Below are 26,012 nucleotides of genomic sequence, written 5' to 3'. Positions count from 1 at the left end.
TGATGGAACGCTCTTCTTCCCCCACCTATAAGATTTGCAGCAAGAAATGTAAAGTGGTTTAAATTCCTCACTCTGTCAGGACGAATACCATGAACATTATTCTGATTTATTAATTATTTTAAACAATGGTGCCAAATTGGCTGAGTTTGTTCAGCTATTTTTGGATGTGACTCTTCGTGTCTCACAGACGGAATGGAATCTTCCTTTGCACAGTAACAGCCTGCCTGTCAAGAGTGTATAGTGAAGTTCAAGTTTTCATTATTAATATTTTCTGTTCAGAGGCCTCTGAATAAATTTCTACCCCCTGGGTTTTGGGACACACAAAACTTATACAAAATTTTGTAATCTGAGGGTATAAATCTGTTTTATTAGTTCTTAAATTCAAGGGTTGTTATTAGAGGTTATAACTAACCAGAACATCATTTACATTTTGAGGGGAACAGAACAGGGTTCAGAACACACCCCCACAGAAGAACCCAAGAATACTGTATCATATAGTCTATCTATTGACCAATATAGTCTAGTGACAGTGGAAGCATGGCTACAAATCCAAATAGGACCCCGATCTGCTCTATCCAAAACCTACATTTGTTTGGTGTAGTTATTCCATGACATTGCTCAAGTCCAGGTTATTTAGCAAGGCATAGGTATTTTCTTAGCCCATTAAAGCTGTGTTCATTTCTATAGTTCATTATACTACTAAATTTCTATACTACTACAAATCTATTGAATATATCTTTCCCTTGTACAGTTAAAATCAATACAGCTGCACTGGGCTAACACTTATACCACCTAGCATTTGCTCATTTGACAGTGAGCAGCTGTCTGGAATTATAGCTACACAAAAATATTTATCATTCATTATTAATTTGTCTCTTAAATTACAAGAGCTGCTCTACAGTGTTTTTCCAAGGACGTTCCATACTGGACCATAAGGTGGGAAAGCCTTGCTTCTGATGCCCTGGTGTCTGCCTGGCACATTCATTAGGTCTATAACTGCTGGATATTTCTGGCAATATTCCGAACAGTGTGTTGTGTACTAATAAACTCTAGCTTTTATCTTGTATGCAGATGATACAATTTAAGACATTCCAATACAGAACAAGCATTATTCCTATCCCTGAATGAAGTTTATTGATACGGTTCCAGGAAATGAGCATATGTTGTTGCTTGTTGCCCGGATCAAACTTGGCTAGAGGCAATGTTGGGCTACATCTGCACCTCAAGAAAATATTTATTATTGAAGTTGACAGCGTCCACGAGGAAATGTGAGTGAAATAGCAGATGCCAAGATACAGCCCTGTAATTACTGCATGCCAGCCATCTTCCTATTAATGCTGAAATATACAGTGAATAATTTCATACTGTATCAAAATGTATCGTGACTTTCCAATCTGCAAACATTCCAAACAGACATCTTAATCTGTGCTCATCCGCCAACACGATTTATTAATATGTGATTTACAGAAACTGAAGGAAAAATTCAACTCACGTAGGAAATGTCACTTTTAAATAATTCTGACCACAGTACAATATATGATAAAGTAAACTTAAGCCGTAACAAAACTTAGTTGTGGGTGGGGAGCTTCTGACATATTCAGCATATTTGTCGAATTTGGCACATACTTACCTATGAGCAGCTGCCATAGAAGCCTCATAAGGGAACATCCTTGTTTCTGGCCCCACTGTGGACATCCACTGATGATACTCTTGCTCAGGTGGCTGGCACCCCCACACACAGAGCTGAGCTCTACACTACACAGTGAATACTCTCTTTACAGTGTAGATCTAAAACAAAAAGCCACCAAGTGCCAGGGATTGATTTTTTGCCATGTGTATTTTGCCATGCCATTTCTCTTTTGCCAAATATTACTACCACCTGGTGACTTTTTGTTTTTTGAGTTTAGGTCTCCTTAGGTGGGGGTAATTGACAGTATTTAATCAAGCACCCCATGGAGAGTCTCCATGGGGCACGGATCGCAAAAATAAAATTTTCAGGTATGGTATAGCTACACTTTAGACCTAGAAGATTGGGGGCAATGTGAAAAAAACTAAATGCCATAGGCCCTAAGGAAACAGTGTAAGTTACAAGTTCACCAATTACTTTTTTTTAGGTACAGTTAGTTCATTTAAATGTTTTTTTTTTATTGCTTACAGGTATTTCAGCATTGGGAGATTCCAGAAAGCATTTTGGTCAATATGTTCTAGGCTGTTTGCTTTTTCAATCCTTCTGAAAAGAAGATAAAATACCAGGAGATTAATTAACCTTTTTACTTAAATACAAATGTCCATTTGGAAACAGACTAAACATTGATATTGGCATAAGTTGAACAGGCATCTGAAAAATCAAATAACTTGTGACTCAGAACTGGAAACAAACACTATAACTTGTTGTATAGAAGATCATGTGGACCTGTGCTGACCTTAAAGCTGGGTAATAGGCACTGCCATCCAACAGATCAACTTTAGGATTGAATGCCCAAGAAGCCCAGTAAGCTTAGCATTAGGCCCCATTGTTGTGCCTCATTCCTTCTGCCCTCCTTCGCCCTTTTTTTTTACATGATGGTAACTTCAATAAAAACAAATTAATTTTGAAAGGATGGAGCCAGGTACCAATTTCCCAGGTCCCAGGACTGTTTTTAGAGAAATCTTACATAGTCTGCACTCTCTATGAGATGACTCCAACTTATTATTGGTGGCTGGCTAAAAAACAGACCAAGTTTATTTTAAAACATAGTCCACAACTAGCTCAAGAGTCACACATCACCAATAGCTGGCTTAGATCTGTTCTTTTATATTCTCCCTAAAGGTATACAATACATCTCTATGTAAATGCTATCTGTAATACACAGTTTCTACAAGCATATCAGAGTACTGAGTTTCACCTTGACTTTTTTTGAGCTACTATTGTATAACTATCTAATATGTTTTATTATCATTTTGCGGTTCTCTGCCCATTTTTACATTGGAAATTGACAGAAATGTTGGGGTCCTGAAATCTGGGAAAATAAGTGAAAAATCAGCTCACAGATGTCTGCAATGTCAGATAAGGATATCCTATGGCATACTCTACTGGACATGAGGGACAAACTGCCTCCTACCTGTCCTTCTTATTTGGTTCCCAATTTCTCAGTCCCACTTCCTTTCCCAATTGCCCCTTACTTTTGTCCCAAAATTTTTGCAACCAGTGTAACCCACACACAGATTTACCTTTGCCCTCTCATTCCTCCTAAACCTTTCTATTGGTTATTGGGGCCACCTAGCACATTAATAGACTGGTCAGGAAGCTGTAGATTTGTGAACAGATGGAGCTAGGCTTGTTTTCTTCAAGAAAATTTAAGATTCATATATTAGGTTTTCATCTAAGAATACATTTTTTTTGTATATTGTGTGCATAGTTTTGATTGTATGTGGATCGGACAGCCAAGTGTTTTTAGAAACACCAATTGGTACAGTGGCTTTTGATGTAAACATTGACACACCAATCTTAAAGCTTAATAAATCATAGAGCAGAAAAGTAGCAATGTTTTATCAAAACATTTCTTTGTCACCATAGACATCCAGTGGACAATTCACATCTGTGTTCACCGGCAATATAGGTCCAAAAAGTGGTGCTAAGATGTTATTACAGTAGTAATGGAAAGCCCCCTAAACATCATCAAATAAAACCAACCAAAACATCATACCACAAAAGTATTCACACAACTTGAACACTACAGAAAGGCACCTTTACCCAAGGGCAAGTAAAAACCAACTAGATTTGCTGGACCACCATGATATGAACAGTCAAATATGCATTATGTGAAGAAGTTGGTGAAGGGGCTCCATAAATGTATATCAATCGATCTAGCAGAACCTCCACTTAAACCAAGGTGCAATTAAAAGGACTATCAATGTGTAGACACCTCAAAAGAATCAGAATAAAACTGGATAATAGTATATACTGTTTACTAAAATCAATTCATAGAAATCTTTAGACGTTAATAAACAGTCTACTTCAGTGTTTCTCAACCAGGGTTCCTGGGGGTTCTTTGAGCAATCAGCAATTTGTGGCTCCCTGGTCAGTTTAATTGGCACCAATGATCTTTCTGGCTATTTGTAGGAGTGACAAACTTCCCAATGACCAGCAATGTAAGAAGAATTTGCCTACTGATCATCACACTAATGTACTGTGAGCTGGGGATTTTATTATTATTGTCGGGTGTTTCCTGATGTATTTCAAGGGTTCCCCAATGCAAAAATGTTGAGAAACACTAGTCTACACTATCATCCATTTATACTGATATTATTGGAGGTGTCTTCACTTGGTGATTTGTTTTTTCTGGTTTAGTTTTAAGTTCCAAAGTGGTCCAACATTTCTGGTAAGTTTTGCTTTTGTCTTTCGGTGAAGGTGGAGGTACCTATTTGTGGTGTTTGAGTTTAGTAGATACTTGAATGTTTTAGTTCCATTTATTGGATTATTTGTGCAATTTTCAGATATTTAAATACTATGGTAATAACATCTGAATGCTACTTTTTAGACGTTTTTTATTTGGAAGCCCATTACTAACCAAAGTTGTCTGCTATATACCATAATATTTTAGCATAAGGGTATTTTTTTGAGGATTGTTTCTGCACCTGAAATGTTCCTTTGTGAACCGGAAAACTCATTTTTAAATTTTTTTCAAACACAACAGTTTCTGATAAATCATATGTGGTTTTGACTTTATTACTACACATTTTGTATTCCAGTGAATAAAAACCATTAACACATTGCTTCGAGTAAGGACAAGCTCTAAAACCTCCATAATGGAAGAGAACAAAAAACAAAAAACCAAAACAATATCTACTCTTCTCTAAAGCCATAATTGTAGACTGAAATCTACATATTAGGAGAAAACATTTTCTGCAACTAAATAAAAAGCATAAATGACAGCAAAATCAAGTTAAAAGCCAATTTAGCTATCTTAACCTTCTATGGCAATGATCCATGAAAAGGAGTAATGCTTTAATGGAGCTGTTTTGGATGAGATCCCAATATAAGGTGCAAATGTCAAGACAGAATGAGCCTAATGTATCATTCTTGTTTATATGAGTCTGTAAAAGCTTTATTAGTGAAAACACAACTTTAATAGATCCCAGTGGGCCCTATTTAGTTTAAGAGTTGTCAGAGATTGACCTCTCGGTCGTGTAACTTTGTTTATTATTAAAATGATATGCACACCAATGAAATGCTTCATTTTTTACACTTATTCATATATTTTATAGGCTTTTATATCTAAATTATAACTTCTATAGGCTTAGCAATTCAGTGCTGTCCCCATAGGTACTTAGAAGTTTCAAAGATTTATAAGGGCAATAAAGATCAAACCATATACACCCTCTGGGCAATTTATTAGGAATGCATGTACATGTGCTTACCCATGCAATTATCTAATCAGCCAATCATGTTGCAACATTGTAATTCATGAAATCATTCAGATGCAGGTTAGAAGTCCTAATTAATGTGCACATCATACACCAAAATGGATAAAAAAATTAATCCTTATGATTTTGCCTGCAGCATGATCGTTGGTGCTAAACAGGCTGGTCTGAGTGTTTCAGTAACTGCTAAAATTTTTTCATGCATCAGTCTCAAGAAAAGAGATTTGCAACCAGGGTTCCTTGGAATCCCAAGGTTCCTCAAAAGGTTGCTAAAGGGTTTCTTGAACTGTGGCTGAATGACCTCCCAGTTGATGATGCCTGCAGAATTCTGGGGACAAAATCCTTTTGTAGAGGTAGCTGTATGACTCCAATTATGTTTTAAGTGGGCGGGTAGGCACTCTTTCCACTGGTCAACAATGTAAGAGGCTTTTTTTCCCACTGCACCCTCAATAGCATATTTAGGGTTCCTCGTGGGTAAAAAATGTTGAGAAAGGCTGTTCTCTAGGTTAGCACTCTGGCCACTGCAATCAGAGGACAATGGGCAGCATATTTTGAGCTGATAGAAAAGTTATAGTAATGAAAGGAACCTTTCTTTACAAATTTGGTGTGCAAAAACTCAGAATGCACAATGCAACTTTGAACCTTGAGGTGGATGAGATACAACCTTTGAAGGCCATATTGGTTTCTCTCTTGTTAGCCAAGAAAAAAACCTGAGGCTGTAGTGGGTAGAATCCCACGCAAACTGGATGGTTAATAAGGACCAGAAAATTATAGTCTGGACTGATGACTTTCTGTTGGCACACCGTTGGTAGACTAGTCACGGGTAATATGGTACAATAAAGTTACCAAGTATTACCATAGTGTTACCATGGGTTGGAGAGTGTTTGTTAGCGAGTAGCTAAATTAAATGTTTTGTATACGTTGGGGTAAAGGCAGACATGTACCTATTCATTTTGGGGCAAAGGATATACCAGGTGCAGTGTGATGTTATTTCATTTGGTGTTCCACCACCTCTCTTGTTATTCTGGTCAGGTGGCCCCCTGCATGTATGGGAAAAGTAGACAATGCAATATCATAAGGAGCTTACAGACATTAGGAAACATCTACCAGATCCTGTTGTTTTTGATGAAAAATAAATGATGCCTTTATAAACCCAGATAATAACCTATAGCTGTGGGGACATCGCTCTGCAGAGCTCATGGAGGGCCTCCACAGGTCCAACCACTGCAGGCTGTTCATGGTAAACTATAGGAGGTGGGTGGATATGCCAATCAAGGAGAGAGAGCAGCAATGACCAGTCAGGTAGCTCCAGGACAGGGACAAAGTTTTACACTAGATTACTGCCCAGATCTGGAATATATTTATATATGTAAAGCACACTGAGCATATACATGCCTTGTAATAGGACAATGTTTGTTTATCCAGCTGTAAAACAGTCTAGCAGGTGTTATAAAAATGACTTAGAAAGCATAGCACAGCAGGGTAGAATGTAGCTCAGTTGCTGATTCAATAAAAAAGTCCTGGTATGAACGCATAGAGTGTGATTTATTAAAGCTCTCCAAGGTTGAAAATAGACTATGATGGGAGAACCTGGGTGATCTAGATTCATGATAGTCAATCTTCTCTTGGAGAGCTTTAAAAAATCAGACCCAAAAATATCAGTAAGTGGAACTCATCTATTTTTTGTAATTTTCTATTTTTTAAAAAAAATAAACCAGGCCACAAACCAGGTTCTCAATGACAAATAGTTATTTTGTGATATTTATGAAATATATCAATTACTTACATTTCCTGCAGTTGAGGGTTGTTTGAGAATACGTTGGCCTCTATTGATTTCAAGTCATAATTTTCAGAGATCTCTCTGTATAAAAAATGCACAGCAGACAAATTAAAGAATTGTTTCAGAAAAATGATATCATAATTTAAACAAAGTTTCTCTACTGACTCAGCTATTACATGTATATATTATGATTGGAAACTGAGGTTTAATCTATATTTTGCTTCACTTGATTTCTTGTCTCTCTCATCAACATGCAAATACAAATTTTAAATAAAGCAATTACATTTTCATTACATTTTTTGGACTCAAAGGGATAATCTCTGGGTCCCTGTAATTTCTTTGTACAATTTCTCTTTACATTTCAGGCATATTAGGGCTGGTGGGAGGGATTGGCAGGGTTCTGAACATAGATTCCTGAAAACACCACACCACCCTCCCTTAGTAAGCCTTTTAAGAACCCTCACCCTTGATGCAAATAGTGCAAGCAATGGGCTGGCTCTAAAAAAGTTTTGCACATATTTAAAAATGCCTAAATGTAATGCTGAGGTCTCCATGATTTAAAGAAATGATATCCAGTGACTGAAAGGCTGGCTCAGGGACTGTAAGGCTAAAGAGCAAACAGCTTGATGATTGAAGACTTCCTTCAGCCAGGAATTGAGTTGGGATGAGGCCAGGCCCTCACTGCAGCAGCTTTCAGTTGCTGTTTGGGGTCCTTTCTGTCCGAAGTTTAGTCTTCAACAAGTGAAATGCATGCTCAATTGGGTTCAGATCAGGTGACTGACTTGGCCATTCAAGAATTTTCCACTTCTTTGCTTTAATAAACTCCTGGGTTGCTTTGGCTGTATGTTTTGGGTCACTGCCCATGTATTATGAAACACCTCCCAATCAATTTGACTGCAATTAGCTGGATTTGAGCAGACAGTATGTCTCTGAACACCTCAGAATTCATTCAGCTGCTTCTGTCCTGTGGCACATCATGGATAAACACTAGTGTCCGAGTGCCATGGCAGCCATGCACGCCCAAGCCATCACACTGCCTACGCCATGTTTTACAGATTATTATTATTATACAGTATTTACACAGCGCCATCATATTACGCAGCGCTGTACAAAGTCGATAGTTGTGTCACTAACTGTCCCTCAAAGGAGCTCACAATCTAATGTCCCTACCATTGTCATATGTCATTATTGTAGTCTAAGGTCAATTTTTGAGGGGAAGCCAATTAACCTAACTGCATGTTTTTGGGATGTGGGAGGAAACCAGAGTACCCGAAGGAAACCCACACAGACACAACCTGCAACTCCATGCAGATAATGTCCTGGATGAGACTTAAACCTGGGAGCTAGCGCTGCAAAGGCAAGAGTGCTACCTCTGAGCCACCGTGATGCTTTGGATCATGAGCTGTTCCACTCCTTCTTCAAACTTTTATCCTGTCATCATTCTGGTAAAGATTGGTCTTGGTTTCATCTGTCCAAAGAATGTTTTTCCAGAACTGTGCTGGCTTTTTTAGATGTAGTCCAATCTAGCCTTTCTATTCTTGAGGCTTATGAGTGGCTTGCACCTTGCAGTGCACCCTCTGTATTTACTTTCATGCAGTCTTCTCTTTATGGTAGACTTGGTTATCAATACGCCTACCTCCTGGAGAGTGTTGTTCACTTGGTTGGCTGTTGTGAAGGGGTTTCTCTTCACCATGGAAATGATTCTGCGATCATCCACCACTGTTGTCTTCTCTGGACGTCCAGGTCTTTTGGCTTTGCTAAGTTCACCAGTGCTTTGTTTCTTTCTCATGATGTACCAAACTGTAGATTGTGCCACTCCTATTATTGTAGCAATTTTTCAGTATTTTTTTTATGTTTGGATTAGGATTGCTTGTTTCACCTGCATGGAGAGCTCCTTTGACGCATGTTGTCTGTTCACAGCAAAACCTTCCACACACAAGCACCCTCCCTCAAATCAACTCCAGGCCTTTTATCTGCTTAATTTATAATGACATAACGAAGGAATTGCCCACACCAGCCCATAAATAGCCTTTGAGTCAATTGTCCAATTACTTTTGAGCCCCTGAAATGAAGTGTTTGTGTAAAAAAAGTCTTTAGTTCCTCACATTTTTATGCAATCTTTTTGTTCAACCCACTGAATTAAAGCTGAAAGTCTGCAGTTCAACTGCATCTGTTGTTTCATTTAAAATTGATTGTGGTAACGTAGAGAACCAAAATTAGAAAAAAGTTGCCACTGTCCAAATATTTATGGACCTAACTGTATGGTTTTGTGTAAGTGTGTAAGTTTTGGTTGGGCAAAGGGTTGGCTGGATATAGGCTTTAAGACACTCTAATACAAAATTCCTTATGTGAAGCTGGTACAGAGATTGGGTTGTTAAATGCATCCCGCACAAGTCAAAACAATCAGTTTGTTCTACTTGCTGTATATTTGTATGTGTATGTCTGTTATATAAACCAGCACTATCCTTGTAAATCTGCAGCCTTTCAGCTATATGACATCGTAATATAGTCCGTAGGCAGAAATACCACCAACGTGTTTTCCATCGAGCAAATGACAAACATTGTATTTATCACATAAACTGGCAGGTGTTGACATTTCTGTGAAATATTACACTTTGCCTCATTACCAAGAGTTCCTGTACAGAACAGATTTCTTTTTTATTACCCACAAATACTTTCCTGAAGTAAAACTAAAGTTTATTTTATTAACTGAAATGACTTTAAAAACCCTTATGTAGGTGTGTCACTGACAAAATCATTAGTGTCACAAGCTTAGACAGTGAAATCATTTGTGTCTGTCAAGGGACTTCTAGCCAAAATTGGTTAGTTTGACAATTATTTTATTTGACAATATTCACAAATGTTTACATAGAAAATGGGACCATTAAAGCTGAACCTTGTGCCAGAAGCTAAATACTCTGAAACATTTAGGCATGTCCCAGATATTTTACTTGTTAAGGGATTTGTAAATTTCTGAAGCCATACTTTTCAATTGGGGACTTTCACTGGGGGAAAAATGACAAAAGCAGAAGGTACACATTGTGAATTTCATTATAATTAGACTCTTGTAATATGGGAAGTCAACACATTCAAGGAGTTTTAAAAGGCCTGCTTCATCAGGGTTTGTAAAACTGCATGTACTTAAATATGTATTAAATTTAATTTTATATAAACAATTTAAAATATAAAAATGTAAATAATGTAATTCTAATTACCTATTCCAATTATCTGTTCAGTACAAGCTTTTTTCAACAGTACCAAGCCCTGATGAAGACTCTCTGAATGCCCTGAAATGTGTTGGGCTATTATGATTAGAAGGAGTCCAAAAGAAATTGGGATTTTCGGTTAATACTTTTTTGCAATATCCTATTTGCAGATCCAGTCCTAATGTAGCAAAGATCTGAATTCTGCTCCTGGAAGAATTGTGTAAGGGAAATAATTTATAAAAACTGCTTAACTGCTAACTAGGAGTACCTACAACCTACATATACCCATATTTGAAACTGGAAAACACGTATACATTACATAATTTGTGTACTTTTAATCAATATTAATGAACATGTTTGATCTATCCACAACTGGCTACAACAAAAAAACTCTTACAATGCTAAATTCCATTCAGATTTAGTTTAGTTACAATTTACTATTATATTTACTGATTTATTTTGTATGTGAATATTTTTTTATTTAGACATCAACCCTGTTAAAGTGTTCATGAGTTTAAGGGTACATTAGCTAAATTAGGTTTCAAAGTTTTACCTTTTCAAGTAACTTAAATAAACCATAATACTGCAGTTGTTAGAGTGTGTTATGCTTGGTATCGCTTTTTATCCAAATTAAAAGTACTTACCTAAACATATTCTTTTGTTTTATTTATTTATTTATTTTAGATTTTTAAGTGATAAGGCTTTTTTTCTGGGATTAGTTTGCCTATTAGCCTTAAATATATATACAAAGATGATTTGAGATTTTTCCAGTCTGTGATTAAACTATGAGGGCACAGAGGCACACACATGAGAACATCCCTCCTGTAGGAGGATTCATTGACGTTGCAGCCATATTGGCTCACTGATCTACCACTGATTTACCTACCAGTGTACTATCGTGCACAAGATTTTAAGGCTGATGAAAAGATTTAGATAATTAGGTTTTGTTAAGCAATTCTACAGAAGAATATGTAATTCCATAAATATTTCCCAAAGCAGAATTTTGTATTTACGTTAATCCCTTTAAATCATAAAATATAGACGTTTAAAGCATAAGTTCTGTAATACTATCTTTCTTCTTTTGGAAAAATATATATATTGTGGGTGTGTGTGTGTGGAGCGGAGGGTCAGTAATTTTCATCCCTAAACTATATGTTGATCTGCAATTAGTTCCTGAACCTGGTCACTGACAGATGTGATTGAAAGCAGCAGCCTTACGAAGAATGTTAGAAATGGCTGTAAAAGTATGTAAAATAGTATTTTGGGTGGAAATTGGTAATTAAGCCTAACTGTTATTTTACTTTTGCAAGATGAATTGTATAATTAACAGGGTAATACAGAAGCAATATAGGCTTTTTTTCTGATGGTGTAATAAGATTTGTTGTCAATGAGCAAATAATAAAACAAAGTTTTAGAAAAGGGCAAAAAAAAAAAAGAAAAAAAGAAAAGAAATCAGCAATTTGTGTTTCCACTTGTCTGATTGTAAAATGTAGTCTTGTTCCATAGTTCTCAGTCCTTCAGAACACTAACAAGCATTGCCATAGTAACATTCTTTGCAATTAGTTTCCAGCTAGTGATAGTCCATAAGGTCAGCATTCAAATAGAAGAAAATAGTTTGAAATCAATTCTCGTTATTCTAACAAGAAATGTAGCAGGTGGGCCATAGAATTAATCTTCCATGATAGCCGGTAGTTCTGTGCACTGTTGTTACATGACACACGTGGTGAAAGTTGCTGGATCTTCATACCAGAGGGCAGACAGGCTAGTTTTAGATACAATTTTCTTTTTATTGAACCAGAAGGGCTAACTTATAGCATTTGAGTGACATTTGAATTAATGGGCAGATACAATCCTTAGAAATGGATGAACCAAGCCTTACATTTTTAGGGCTACAGTGAAAATCAAATCAAACTATCCTAGTCCAGGCACCCCTGCCAGACAGTACAACCTTGCATGAAACCTCTTTTCATGCCACACTGCAGTTAGGGAACTAAGAACATGGTTGGAATCTTTACCAGTTTGTGATTGGACCATGAGTAATCAAAGACATACCCATGAGGACATCTATCCTGTAGGAGGATTTACAGACTATGCAAAGCAGCCCTATTGGCTTATTAATCTGCCCCTATCACAGCCTGGGTGCTTTTGTTCACAAGGTTAGAAGACACTGATGACATGATTTAGATAATTAGGTTACTGTAAGAGATTTAGGCATAAGTGAATTTCCAAGCTATCTATAAAACCTAATAGGGGTTACAATCCCCTGCCGCATCATCCAAACCCCCGAAAAAAGTCTTACATTCAAGCTCAACCATTCTGAAAGATATCATCCAGTTACAATCTTTCAAACTTGGGCAGCTGGAAATGTGATAAACACATGATGGAAAAGTAAAGACCGGTGCCCAATCGTACATCCATTTCCAAACATCCAGAGTCTGTGGCCTTGATTTATGAAAGCTCTCCAAGGCTGGAGAGAATACACTTTCAGAAGTGAAGCTGGGTGGTCCAGAAAACATGGAATGGATTTTAAAAAATCATTTGCTATTTGCTAGCAAATGTTTTGAATCCTGGACCAGATCCATTCCAGGTTTGCTGGACCACCCAGCTTAACTGATGAAAGTGTATTCTCTCCAGCCTTGGAGAGCTTTCATAAATCAGGGCCTGTGACTACAACCAGCAATTGTGAAACTTGAAATTGTTGCTGAATTCTCAAGATGCTTTTTTGGGTACCCCATTTGCACAACATTTGGCCATGTTTGGGTACTTTCATGATCATTCATACCTTTGCTTTCCAGGAATGTGAGGTACAGTGCATTATTTCAGACTGGCCCTTGAATGGGGCCTTGGCACCAAAAAAACATAAAAAATGGGCACACACCATTTTTGGCAGGGTCTTTAGAAAGTACATTGTGGTGCCATTGAGAAGAAATGGCACCAAATCGCATAAGCATGCATGTATGCAAATTATAATGAGTTGCAGCAACGCGCATATCTTGTATCCTGTTCATAAACTGTCTTCATCTCTCAAGGAAACTGAATCCTGGCTGCTTTAGAATGCTTCAAATTGCTGTAAATACAGCTAAAACACTTTACTTCACTCACTAATTGCAAAGAATATTTGGTGTAATAGCTAAATTTTTCAAACTGTGCATAGTAAATTGTGCCTCTTTTTGCCGATAAGGAACTTCAGACAAACAGCTAAACAGTCCGTTTTAATACCTACTGTTTGTGAACAGCCCAAATGAGTAATTCTGTGCAGCCGACCTTGTGATTTTTCATACTGCTTGGCCAGAAGGAGTTTTTATAACTCGATCTCGCGGCGAATTCGTCTGTTCTCACTTACTGAAATTGTAAGCGAGAATGGTGGGTGTAAATTAGAGCTCGAATTAAAAAAAAAAAAAAAGATTGCAGGCTGTGCTGATCAATGATGGCAGCGCCGGCTGCATTCATTGATCAGCTCAGTGTGCGATTCCTGGCAGTAGAGATTAAATAGGGACAAGTTTCCCCATTAAAAACCTCCAGTGCTCTTTGATTGGCTGAGAAAAGCTTTAACCTCTAGTGCCTGGGATCTTCTCAATGAATGCGGCCGTGGCTGCATTCATTGAGAGCAGTGTGTGATCCCTGGTACTGGAGGCTAAATAACTTTTAGTGCCCCGGGGATCGCAAAAAGCAGGATTCCAAGGGAATCCTGGGAATCCCCTGTGAATCCTCCTGTTATAATTTCCTCGATCTTCCAATGGTTTAGCAAAATCGATTCGCTGAAATTTTGCGGAACCATCAAGGTTCGAGGAAATTTTTATCCCTAGTGACAACCCTATTTTCCTAATGAAGCTTTGCAGAATCCATTATCACCTCCCCAATGATTGGGCTATGACAGAACATAATCATACACCAGATCCTGCCTGCTATCCCCTCTCTTTGCCTAAACATTTTGCATCACAACTCCCAGTGCCTGAAAACATGTCAGATGGATAGCAATTCAATGAAACCTGATTTGCTAAGAGTACACTCTATGTCCAATAAATTTGTGTGCAGGACATTTTGCACAAGTACTCCACAAACTCTACTAATCAACTCATTTTTATATTTTATGAATATTTATGCTGTAATTCTGCAGCTTTCCCTGTTCTCTTTAAAATAGGAAAGTTCAAATCTATAAAAAAAACTAGATTAAGATCTGTTTGAAAGTACTGAGCTACATTTGAAAATGGGGTGATTTATGCACAGACGGTTGGCTGAATCATTCTTTGTTCTAATATATCTCTCAGGGACTGGTAAAATAGAACTTTTTTGACAGTTATGCTACCACTTCCATAAAGTCTTATTTTTAATGCTGCATCATATAACTATTCCTCATGATCATAATTCTGACTTTTTATTATATTTAATGACATTACAAACATTTATTATTTGCATTTTTAGTGCAAAACCATTTCTGTTTTTCTTCTGTTTTTATGTATAATATATATATATATATATTTTATATATATATATATTATATATAATTTATATATATTATATATATATAAATTTCATATGGGCTTGTTATTAGTGTTGGTGTTCGAATTCGGGTTGTCCTTATATTCCACCCGAATATGGCTGTTCGAATTCGGATAGACCCGACCCGAAAAACACGTCATTTGACTTCGCGAATTTGTGTGTAAAAATATGTGTAAAAAAAAATAGAAGCTTTAATGTTAAAGTAATTTATTGAATCTATGTGATTTGTGTAACTAACTTTTATTTTTTTACAGGTTATCCCACAATGGGAGGATGATTCCGATGGCTGCATTCATTATTGGGCACAGCCGTGGGAATCCTCCTGTCAGTGCTGGATCCCCGGGCACTAGAGGTTAAATGAGGACAAGTCTCCCTATTCATTTACCTCTAGTGCTCTGTGATTCCGTGAGGAAAGGTGTAAACCCTGATGACGCATTCATTTATGAGCACAGCCATGGCACTCCTGTGTTCTTGGATAGAGAATCTCTATCCAGGAACACATACTACAATTACGCTAGGGCTGCAAGAACACAGCTCTGCTTCCGATTGCTCTTGCAGTTCTACACAGTCAGGAATAATAACCTGAATTTTCCCCCCTATAGACTTTAATGGTGTTTGAATTTAACGTTCGATTGCCCAGAAATATATTGGGCTATTCGATCAACTAGACATCGAATAGAACACTGAGATATTCGACCAACACTACTTGTGATTGTAGTACACACCCTCTTGTACAGAGCAGCATAACCCATCTCCTCTTGTGTTTGCTGAATAATAGTCACTGAAATAGATTGTTTACTATAGATGACTGTTGTTTGTACAGGTAGTCCCCGGGTTACATACGAGATAGGGACTATAGGTTTGTTCTTAAGCTGAATTTGTATATAAGTGAGAACAGGTACATTATTTTAATAAATGCTATTAGGCCAGATGTTTGTCTCATCATATTATTAGGCAGCATGATGTCAGTTACTGTATAAAATCCTCACTGTGAGATAATCACAAACAAAGCAAAAAAAATTAAAAAAAAGGAGCCTAAACATTATTTAACTTCTAGAGCAAGCTGTGCTTTGCTAGGCAAAAAGAAATAACTGCATAATTTGTCTTGTTCATTAAAGAGTTAGAAGATGTTAAAGATCAGCTCAACTCTTAAGATCACCCACAATCTCAGCTGTGCTTAGCAAAAGATTTCTTCTGCAAATCACGCAAACCACCCCTCTCTCCCCCTCCAAGCCTCTGTCCTGCACATGAGCGAGCAGGGAAGCCCGTTTGTATCTAGGAGTCGTCTGTATGTTGGATGTCCTTAACTCGGGGACTATCTGTATTGGTTGTGCAGCAAATTTCACCAGCAAGTACCAGTTATATTTAAAATCTGAAATTAGAGACACGAATGTGAGTTACAGAAGGGACAGTGTCTTTCTTGTACATATAGAAAAAGTTAAAAATTTAGGCATTTATTTTATAATTTTTTTAAATCCCAATAACTCTGGAAAGTCTACTTTTATTTATAAATAATATGGCCCTTAATATACATAAAAACACATAAATAAGCCCAGGTTTCCTGTATAGTTAGGGCAGGGTTTCCCTTTTCCAATAAAAACATTTGTCTGGTTACCCTTCGGTTTCCACCAGGACCTCATGGTGTTACTTTAACCTCGGGCAGCAACCAATTATATTTTAGATTTTAAACAAAAGACAACATCTAAATTTGTGTAGTTTTGTATTACAGAAATAAAGTTTTACTAAAGCTTAAAACTGCAAAAACTAATCAGATGCATTTTGTGTATTGTCTGGCTGACAAATAGTGCCAGTAACGAACAACAAAAGGAAAGGGAGACGCACATGAAATCGGCTGCACAGAACTTGACTCATCTCCAATTAGCTTGCAAAGCACAGACGTTAGCTGAACCTTTGTCTTCATAAATCCTATAAAGTCACTCGCTGTTTTGGAGATATTTAGGCATTTAAGCTTATACATGTGATTTATTCCCTGCAGCGGATGGAGAGAATTAGGTCCAAAGCATGGTGGGTTGTAATAGGGAAAAATAATTCTTTCAGTAATAGTTATGGTTGTGTAATAAATAATAAATATAAAGAAACCCGAAAAGGAGACAATTAGACTGTTTAATACTCGAGCAAATAGTAATAGTGTACAGCTATCCAAAGCAGCCAATCAGAATCCAGCTTTTAATTCATTAGATGAACAAACTTTTCAGTTGTATTGCATTTAAAATTGGAGGTGCAAGGAAAATTTGAATATCAAAGGTAAATACGGCCTTACTGTATAAGGCCTTCACTAGGCAAGATGCAGAAATATTTGGTGGCCAATCAAAAGTTGGATACCAATATGGGTATCTGAGTTGTAACATCCCCAAAAAGTTTCACATCTCTGTATATTGCTCTAGCCCCAAATGTTATTAAAAAAAGGCTTTTTTTTTTGTAAGTTCTAAAATTCCTATTTTCTTTCAGTTAAAAAAACTGTTCCCTGTCCTTCCAGGGCAGAGCTCTGAGCTGATATAGATGAATAGCAGCCACAACAGCAAACAGCAAACCTCTCAATGCATGTTTTTAAACTAACTTTGTACTGAATAGAAAAAAGGGCACATATGATAATTACATTTCATATTTATGAAATTAAGTATATGCTCGAGTATAAACCCCACTTTTTTTATTACCTAAAAATGCCATTAGAAACAAAAACTAATTTTTATTAGAGTGACACCAAGTGGTTTATCCTGGATTTAGTTTTCTGTGGTTTGACACATCAGATCTGTCAAATACAAGCTATTTGTACCAAACTTTACATAAAAACACAGCACCATGTACAAGTGACCAATAATAATGCACAAAAGAGTGACCCCCAAACTCAAATATAGAAAATGCTTTAACACAGTGTTTCTCTTCTTTTTTAACATGGGGGAATACCTTGAAATAACTTTGAGGTCTTCAGAGAACCCCTGAGATAATTACTATATTCACAGCTCACAGAATAGTAGCATTGTGGTCAGAAGTAAGAATACTTCTTTCATCGCTGGCCAGTGGTAATAATGTCCCTCTTACAGATAGCCAAAATAATCATTGGTACCACTAAACTGACCTGAGAGGCACAAAGTGCTCAAGGAACCCCTAACAACCCTTATGCCTAGAAATCATATGGTACCAGTTTTCTGGCTGCTTAGTTTATCTCTGTGTCTGATAAATCACAGCCTACAGCAGGCTATAAAGAAACGCAAACATATTTCATGTAGAAGAATTATTTTGGATCCAAGGAAGGAGTTTCCCTTGCTTTTTGTGTGATGTCTAAATGATGTCATTTTTTTTTCTTGTGGGGGACCAGATAACAGCTCTGTGGTATGGCCGTGTAAAACTCCCACTTCATTGTACATCTGTATGTATCAAGAAGTAAAGAATAACAAGATTCAAGGTCTCTCCCACAGCCCTGCCTGACCACAAGAACAAAACAGCAAAAAGAAATTCTGACAGACCAGCCTGAAGATTTTTTGATAAATAGGTATGATACAAAGTAACTCTTGTGAAATACAACAATGTGTGGGATTGGATACACACTAAATAAAAATGGAATGCAAATTTTTTGTGCTGGTGGCATTTCATTACATTATTATCATATTTTATCATTTTATTATTTTATTTTATATATTATACCAATATATTTTATTCTATTGTATAAAACATCTTTAGTAATCACATTGTGCTTGCTTTTCAATTTATAGCATGGCATAGAAAAAACAAATGCAGAAGCTGATTAGTTGACAAACTCATTTTTTCAAATGTTTAGAATCCAAAGAGCACCTGTGTGCAGTAAAAATTAGCAACAATTAGCTTTTATTTAGGCTCATAAAAGCTAATGCTTGGATGCAATGTGATAAGCAGGACACACAAGCAGATCTTCTGCCAATTTTGCTCTTAACCGATCTGAATGATTATCTGATTGGTAATTGACTGAAGTCCACATCATTGCAGACTTGTGTACAATACTCTGACCTTTTGATTGTCTTTCTCCGAAATAAAAAAATCATATTATAATTTACATGGGGTGAGCATATGGAATGAGTTGTGTAATTTAGATCAATATTTATTGACACATTATTATTATTATAATTATCATTAAACAGGATTTATATATCACCAACATAATATGCAGCGCTGTACATTAAATAGGGGTTGCAAATGACAAACAGATACAGACAGTGACGCGCGAGGTGGAGAGGACCCTGCCCAGAAGATCTTACAATCCAAGAGGTGGGGAAAGTATCACACAATTGGAGGGGAGATATGGAATGATAAGTAAGTAGTGAAGGTTTTAGAGAAATAAGAAGACAGCGAGGCAAGTTTTAAAGATGGGAATCAGACACATCTGATTCATAATAGATTTGATCATTTTTTTGGATCAGAAGTAAAATTTGTTCCACATCTAGGCCTTAGTAAATGCCACTGTTTTTTGCATTATGGCCTTTATTTGGCACACTATTTTATACCCAATTATGTGCTTAGTTTTTTAACAAAATGTTCGTCCCCTCAAAAAAAAAAAAATTACAAGGAAAGTAAAAACATTTGCAATTTTTGAAAGAAACAGAAAAATGGGGACTAGCTGGGAATCAACAGACTGTGGGATTTAAAGCAGAACTAAACTAAAAACAAAAAAATGACACTTACCTTTGACTCCCCAGGTCCCTCGATGGCGCTGGTCCTTCCCATGATCTGGTCCTCTTCGTCAGGGCGTCATCTTCAATCCTCTCTTTCGTCTTTCTTCGTCACCCCATCTTGCACTGTGAGATCAGATGACACAGCTACTGTGAACAGGGAAAAATTGAGAGCCGATTTCACTGCACATGCGTGAGATCGGCATGTCTTTCCCCTAGGAGGAAAAATGCCCCTTCTGCACATGGCGGGATTAGTGCATGTGCAGGAGCAGCCAGAGCCTCGTGGCAATTAAGACTTAAAGGGGTGGTGCTGCACCCTTTTTTTATTAAATAAAAACAACAGCAATATTTTTACCTTATGGTTTATTTTTACCTTAGAAACGTTGTCTACCCTTATATGTAAAGTAAAAATGTTGAGTTTAGGTACGCTTTAAGCAAATCAATTGTAAACTAAATACTAATATTGACTTTTTTTAAATGTTGCCTATCCATTATGATACTCTTAGCCATCCTAGTATTTCTCAGCCAAGGTTCTGTGGATCCCTAGGTTTCTCAAGAGGTTGCTAGGGGTTTCATGAGCAATTTGTGTCAATTTAAGGTATTCCAGTGCGTTATCTTTTTGGCTCTCTGTAAGGGTGACATTCTTTGTTTTGGTCAGAAAATAGAAGGCATTCTTCTTACTGGCCACCTTGCTAATGAACTGTGGATATTGTAATTATAGCAGGGGTTCTCTAAGACTTGAAAGTTTTTCCCCCCATGCTTAAAAAATAGAGGAAGGCTGTATTGCATGGTTTTCATTTCTAATAGCTGTATGTGTGCATTGAATGAGAAAAAAAGTAATAAACGGTAAAAAGAAATAAAAAAAAAAAAACAGATTGGGTGCAATTAGTAATCAGCAAATAGGATACTTTTTTCTGCCAGAAAATTAGTGGAACAGAATTACTTCTCTATTGGCACTATGACATCATAAGGGACGGGAGAGCATGCTGAACAATGGCTCTACAAGCACAATTTTCGAACAGTTTTTCTACCTTCCCTTGAATTGTATTATTATTTTTTGTTCATTTAGTTAGTGAAAAAAAAGTGTGTATTGAGCACCCACAACCACCAATCATATGCAAGCTATTAGGTTCTTGTTCTCTCCTATGTCTATTTTTTCAAGAGATCAATCAACAAACTCCTACCAGCTGTATGTGTGTATATTTGTGGTGACTGAACTAGTAAATAATATTATCACAAAACTTCAGTTTATTCAACCGTAACTGTCTGTAATAAAAAGTAATTGTTTTGTCAAAGCCCAGAATATCAGTGAAGAAATCTTTGTAAATTTGTTTGTAAAGCTCTCAGACACATTTGTGGTTTATGACAATTGACGCAGACACATATTTGGCTTATAACTTGGAAACAAATCGAGTGTTTTATTACACCCACTTGACTGCTAATCTGATTTAATGTGGTTTATTATTTCTGACTTATCAAAGGATAGAAAGTGATTTATGTTTTAGCAGCATTAACTGGGTTTAATTTTCATAAAGATCTGCATTATGTGAGGTGTGATAATTATATTCAACAAAGATTGTGTTTTCTTTTGCTTTGCATCTGTGTTGGCTTCTCTGATTGCCAAATTTATAAATTATGGAGGATTGATTTCTCTCCCTTTGCTTCCTGTTCTGTTAGTGTTCCCCTGGGAGAGAAAGTAAAGGAGATTTTGCTAATGAGAACAAGGATAGTGGTAAATACCATATCAAGGTCTTAGTTAATGATGGACAAACATGTCTGAGTTCAGATTGTTACAGGTTTCATAAATATTCTTTGAAATTCTCCAAACTCATTTGGGTCATTGAAAGTCATTGAAATCAAACCAATGCTCACTTACCCAACTGGGAGCAACATCTGACGGGGGCTTGTGTGGCAGGCAGGTGTTCCCTTTGGCTGGTGGCTATTGGGGCAGTTAATTTTAACTTTTATAAGTTGAGTATTTATATAGCGCCAACATATTACAGAGTCCTTTACAAAGGCCAAAAGCATGTCACTAACTGTCCTTGAAAGGGCTCACAAACTAATGTCCCTTCCATCTGTCATTAAAACAGCTAAAGACCAATTTTCAGTGGAAGCCATTTAACCTACCTCCAGTGCTTGGGGGAAACCCACATAAACACGGGTAGAGCATAAAAACTCCGTGCATAGTGTACTGTCCAGGATTCAAACCTTGGACCCTGGTTTTGTGAAGTTAAGAATGCAACCCACTAAGCCATGCATGCCCCCACCTTACAATCACAGAAGCTGGTTGTTACCTTCCCATTCAATTCCAAGGTCATCCATTCTATTTTCAGTTTATTTAGGCAAAATATGAATAGAAAACTGAGGAACTGAGAATAGATCCCCGCAGCAGATTCAAACAGAAATCATACCCCAAGACATAATACTTAATCAACTGAAACTAAAATGAAGGTTTTATAATTAATTAGATTAAACCTAACCGTTCAGCAGCCTAACCTCCATACAAGCAATACAAAGAAACAAAGGAAGGAGCAGACCTAATTGTAATACAAAAAGACATTTAAAAAATCATGTAATTAAACAGCTAGTTCTCTCTTCCCTAATTCCTTCTTAATATAAAATTTCTATTAATATTATTTGTCTACAATAAAGTATACCCAAATCTAAAATGTAATATGTTGCAGCTTACCATTTCTCAGATTTATTAGGGGCATTTTTCAGGCATCTATTGTTCTTCCTACCTTGGGTCTCACGTGGTCACGTTGGATTGGTCCAAAATGTTGAATTTAGAGAGGAAATAGCTGTAACATTGTTTGTAGGCACATTTTACCCATAAAACAATATTCTGTCCACCACTTTTCACCTATACGCTCTTTAAATTCACTTATTCACTCAATAAATCATATTAGAAATTGTCAAATTCAGTTTTGGGTTTTGATTTGACCTTAGCTAACAGGAAGTTCCGTTCAATGTCAGGAACAGAGAATCAAGTCAAGGTTACATTAAAGAATGTGGACTCCATATGTATAATTTCCCTATGTGAAAGTGCTGAGCCGGTCACCAAGCACCAGTGCTGTCAAATGGAAGGTAGATCAATCCTATCATCAGACCGAAAGTATTTCTCTATACCCCCAGCAGTGAATAGAGCAGCGGAGAAGTAAGATAATTACATACATAGTGGAGGAACTTAGGAGGCTGAACATTTAATGAACACTGTGGCTCTACAGCTTGAGCAAAGAACAAATTTGCTTCTAAATAAGAAATTCTGATCACTTTGATGACAATTACAAATCAGTTTGCAGGTTTTAAATCACTTAGATTAATGAATGCAGTGAAAATTCAGTTTGCAAAGAATACTAAATTATGGGCAAGAAAATGTTAAAAAACGTACTTTTTATTTGAACATGATTAGTTGGTTAGTTAATTGATTTCAACAGAGCTTCACATCATTCACTTATGAATTCACTCATTAAGTGAACGATCCTGTGTAGCATAATGATTCCCTTTGCTAAGTGAACAGTCTAAACCCCTTTAGTAAATTAGCTCCATAGTAGCCAAGAAAATGACACCCATGCCAGCCCAACAACTAACATGTTCAGCATTTTCTGGCAGTCCCCAGGATTCCCCCAGGATAGAGTTTCTTTACAGTACAATATTTATACTGAGAACAGACCTCACACTGCTCTTGCATAGTAAATGTGAAGGTGAAACACTCACTGGTTTTGTATACTCTTTTACACACCGTCTGTCATCACTCACTAATAACAACTACGTGCAGAAAGCTGGCAGAGCTCTCCGCGAACAATATTAGCACATTTGTAAGGCGAGAAAAACAATATAAAAGTAACTAGATAAGTAAGAAGGTCAGCAGCACATTACAGGCTTAATAAGGACATATTTTAGGCTTGAACAAAGGAAACGGAAAAACTGATAAAACCCAAGCTGTATAGTTTGATAAGAAAAACAAGAAGCCCGGGAGTAGGAGTAACATTTCTGATATACCACAGCCTCTGAGGAAGACACCTGGTTAGGCCTTTGGACCTAAATCTCTAAAAAAAGAATCTTACCAACTCCCAAGCCTTGGTTTAGACAGATAATGACTGGCATGGAAGGTACAACAGCAAGTTTGCATCTAAATTTGGTTTTTATGAATAGTTCATTACCGTGTCCTAGACATGGTATTTTCATTAAAATTGCTGAAAAAGTCAAAGGGACCATTCAATGAGATTATGTTGCAAGTGAAAACATTTTATTAAAAAGCATGTGGTTTTTCCTTTATTACAAGTAAAAATACTAGTTAGAACACATTTTTGAAGCCATCTGCCAACTATTCATATTAAATTCTGTTAGACATATAATTGTAACCAAAACTGGTGGGGGTGTTAGGCTTTCCTGTGGGAACATGTTCCAAGTGAAATACAATTTAAAAAAGTATACACATAGCCTAAGATTCAGATTTGGTAGAAGTTGATAACACAAAGTGTACAGTTTGGTCAAAAACATTTTTTTTTCTTAAAAATGTTTTCTTTTTAATTGTATTTTATGAAACTTTATGAATAAAATATAATTTATTATCATTTAACCTGTCCTCGATTTTTTTTTTATTCCTACATATATGGTCTACAGAAGTCTTTATTCTGATAAAGGACAGTAACATTTTTGGATTTTTCTAAAACATATTTTAAATACTTACATATTTGTAAGCTCCTCAAATCCAGAGAAGGCCCCATCTGTGAGAACCATGATTTTTGTGTAGACGATTCTACTGTAAGAAACAAAAAAGAAAGAAGTGAAGATTAATAAAATCACTATTAAAAAAGCAAAATACAATTGTAATCTGCAAGAAAAAGCTTAACAGGTAAACATTTCTTAGAACCTGTAAGTAAAATGACTGGTTTTCCAAAAGGTGAAATCCAGATAGAACTATTATAGGGACTCAATACAAGGGTTAGATACACATTTTAGGGCAAATAGATTAAAATAAAATTTCTCCCACACCAAGTGCTGCTCCATTGCGCGACCCAACACTCTTATTGTGCCCTTGGCATCATCTTGTACAATGCAGGGCTAATAGACTTGTATTGAAGGGGATGGCATTGGCATATAGACTGGCGGCAAATTGAAGTCTTTGAATAGGCTATGAGGAACTGGCCTAGTGGGGAGGAGAATAAATGGGAAATCTGCACCCTCCTGAGATATATACATCATGTATCCCAATAGGGACTGTTCCTTTGGAGATTCCCAATATCAAGAATGTGCAGAAGGGGCTTTCCTGGAATTTAAAGAAAAAGTGCCATTCTCTCACATGAACAGTGAGATTGGCACATTGTTCTTACATTTTCAGGAAGGTGCATTACCCCATCTTGCACTTGTGTAGTGTGTGATAAGGTGAGGAAGATGGTGGCGCCTGCTGTCCAGTCTGCTCCAGAAAGAAGAAGAAAATGGGATGGTGCAGGAGGGATTGGACTAGGATTGCAGAGTTGTGTTTCTGCACTACAGGTGGAGTACACAGTCTTTCCCCCATTGTGTGGTTTAAGAGTGAGATTAGTGAGATGAATATGTGGCACAGTCAGAAATTCCTGTTTTGGGTGAGTGGCTGACTAAATAGGAAAGGCATGGGATAAGGATGACAGCCATGTAACTAATGAATATTTAAATTAAACTACTTTTTATTACACAGTATTTATAGTGCTGACATATCACGCAGTGCTTTAGGTCTATAGTCATGTCACTAGCTGTCCCTCAAAGGGGCTCACAATCTAAGGTCCCTACCATAGTCATATGTGTTTAATACTGTCTAAGGTCAATTTGAGGGGGAAGTCAATTCAACCACTAGGGAAATTATTATTATTATTATATTATTATTATACAGTAAAATACAGGAAATAAAAGTATACAGGAAATAAAAGTAAACTACTTCCTGAGGGAGCCGATTCCACATTTTCACAGACCTTACAGTGAATAATCCCTTCCTTATCTGGAGCTTAAACTTCTTTTCCTCCAGACACAAAGAGCGTCCTCTTGTTCTTTGTAATGATCTCAAAGTGAATAATTGGTAAGACAGTCCTCTATATGGACTGTTTATATATTTATACAGGGTGATCATATCCCCCCTTATACGTCTCTTCTCAAGAGAGAATAGATTCAGTTCAGCTAATCTAATCTAATATGTCTGTAATACATTCTAAGGACAATTTTGGGGGGAAGCCAACCTAACTGCATGTTTTTAAAAAGTAAGAGGAAACCGGCCCAAACACGGGGAGAACCTGCAAACTCCTTACTGAGATTTAATCCTGGGACCTAGCACTGTAAATGCCAGAGTGCTAACCACTGAACCACCGTGCTGCCTTATATACCTTTAATATTTCTTTGATGATATGTCTACTTGTCTGCACAATTATTGAAGCGGATCTCAAGGCAGTTAACAAACAACTTGTTTTGCATTTTGGCACACTATCTTCT

The 26,012-nt window shown here is 36.8% G+C and overlaps 1 protein-coding gene across 2 annotated transcripts in view; it reads right to left on the bottom strand.

Annotated features, from left to right (window-relative positions):
• Positions 1-26,012, bottom strand: part of FSHR (follicle stimulating hormone receptor) — a 59,792-nt gene that overhangs the window by 16,147 nt on the left and 17,633 nt on the right. Inside the window, exons 2-4 of one of the 2 annotated variants that reach the window (XM_072409726.1) lie at positions 24,244-24,315; positions 7,190-7,264; positions 2,156-2,227 (exon numbers count right to left, since the gene is read on the bottom strand). In XM_072409726.1, coding sequence (XP_072265827.1) covers positions 2,156-2,227; positions 7,190-7,264; positions 24,244-24,315 — 219 coding nt within the window. Of the gene's footprint in view, positions 1-2,155; positions 2,231-7,189; positions 7,265-24,243; positions 24,316-26,012 lie in introns of both variants that reach the window. The other variant, XM_072409725.1, reaches the window with a different exon arrangement.

This window comes from Pyxicephalus adspersus, chromosome 4, assembly GCF_032062135.1.
Source record: "Pyxicephalus adspersus chromosome 4, UCB_Pads_2.0, whole genome shotgun sequence".
Lineage (NCBI taxonomy): Eukaryota > Metazoa > Chordata > Amphibia > Anura > Pyxicephalidae > Pyxicephalus > Pyxicephalus adspersus.
This window is presented reverse-complemented; position numbering and strand designations above follow the sequence as displayed.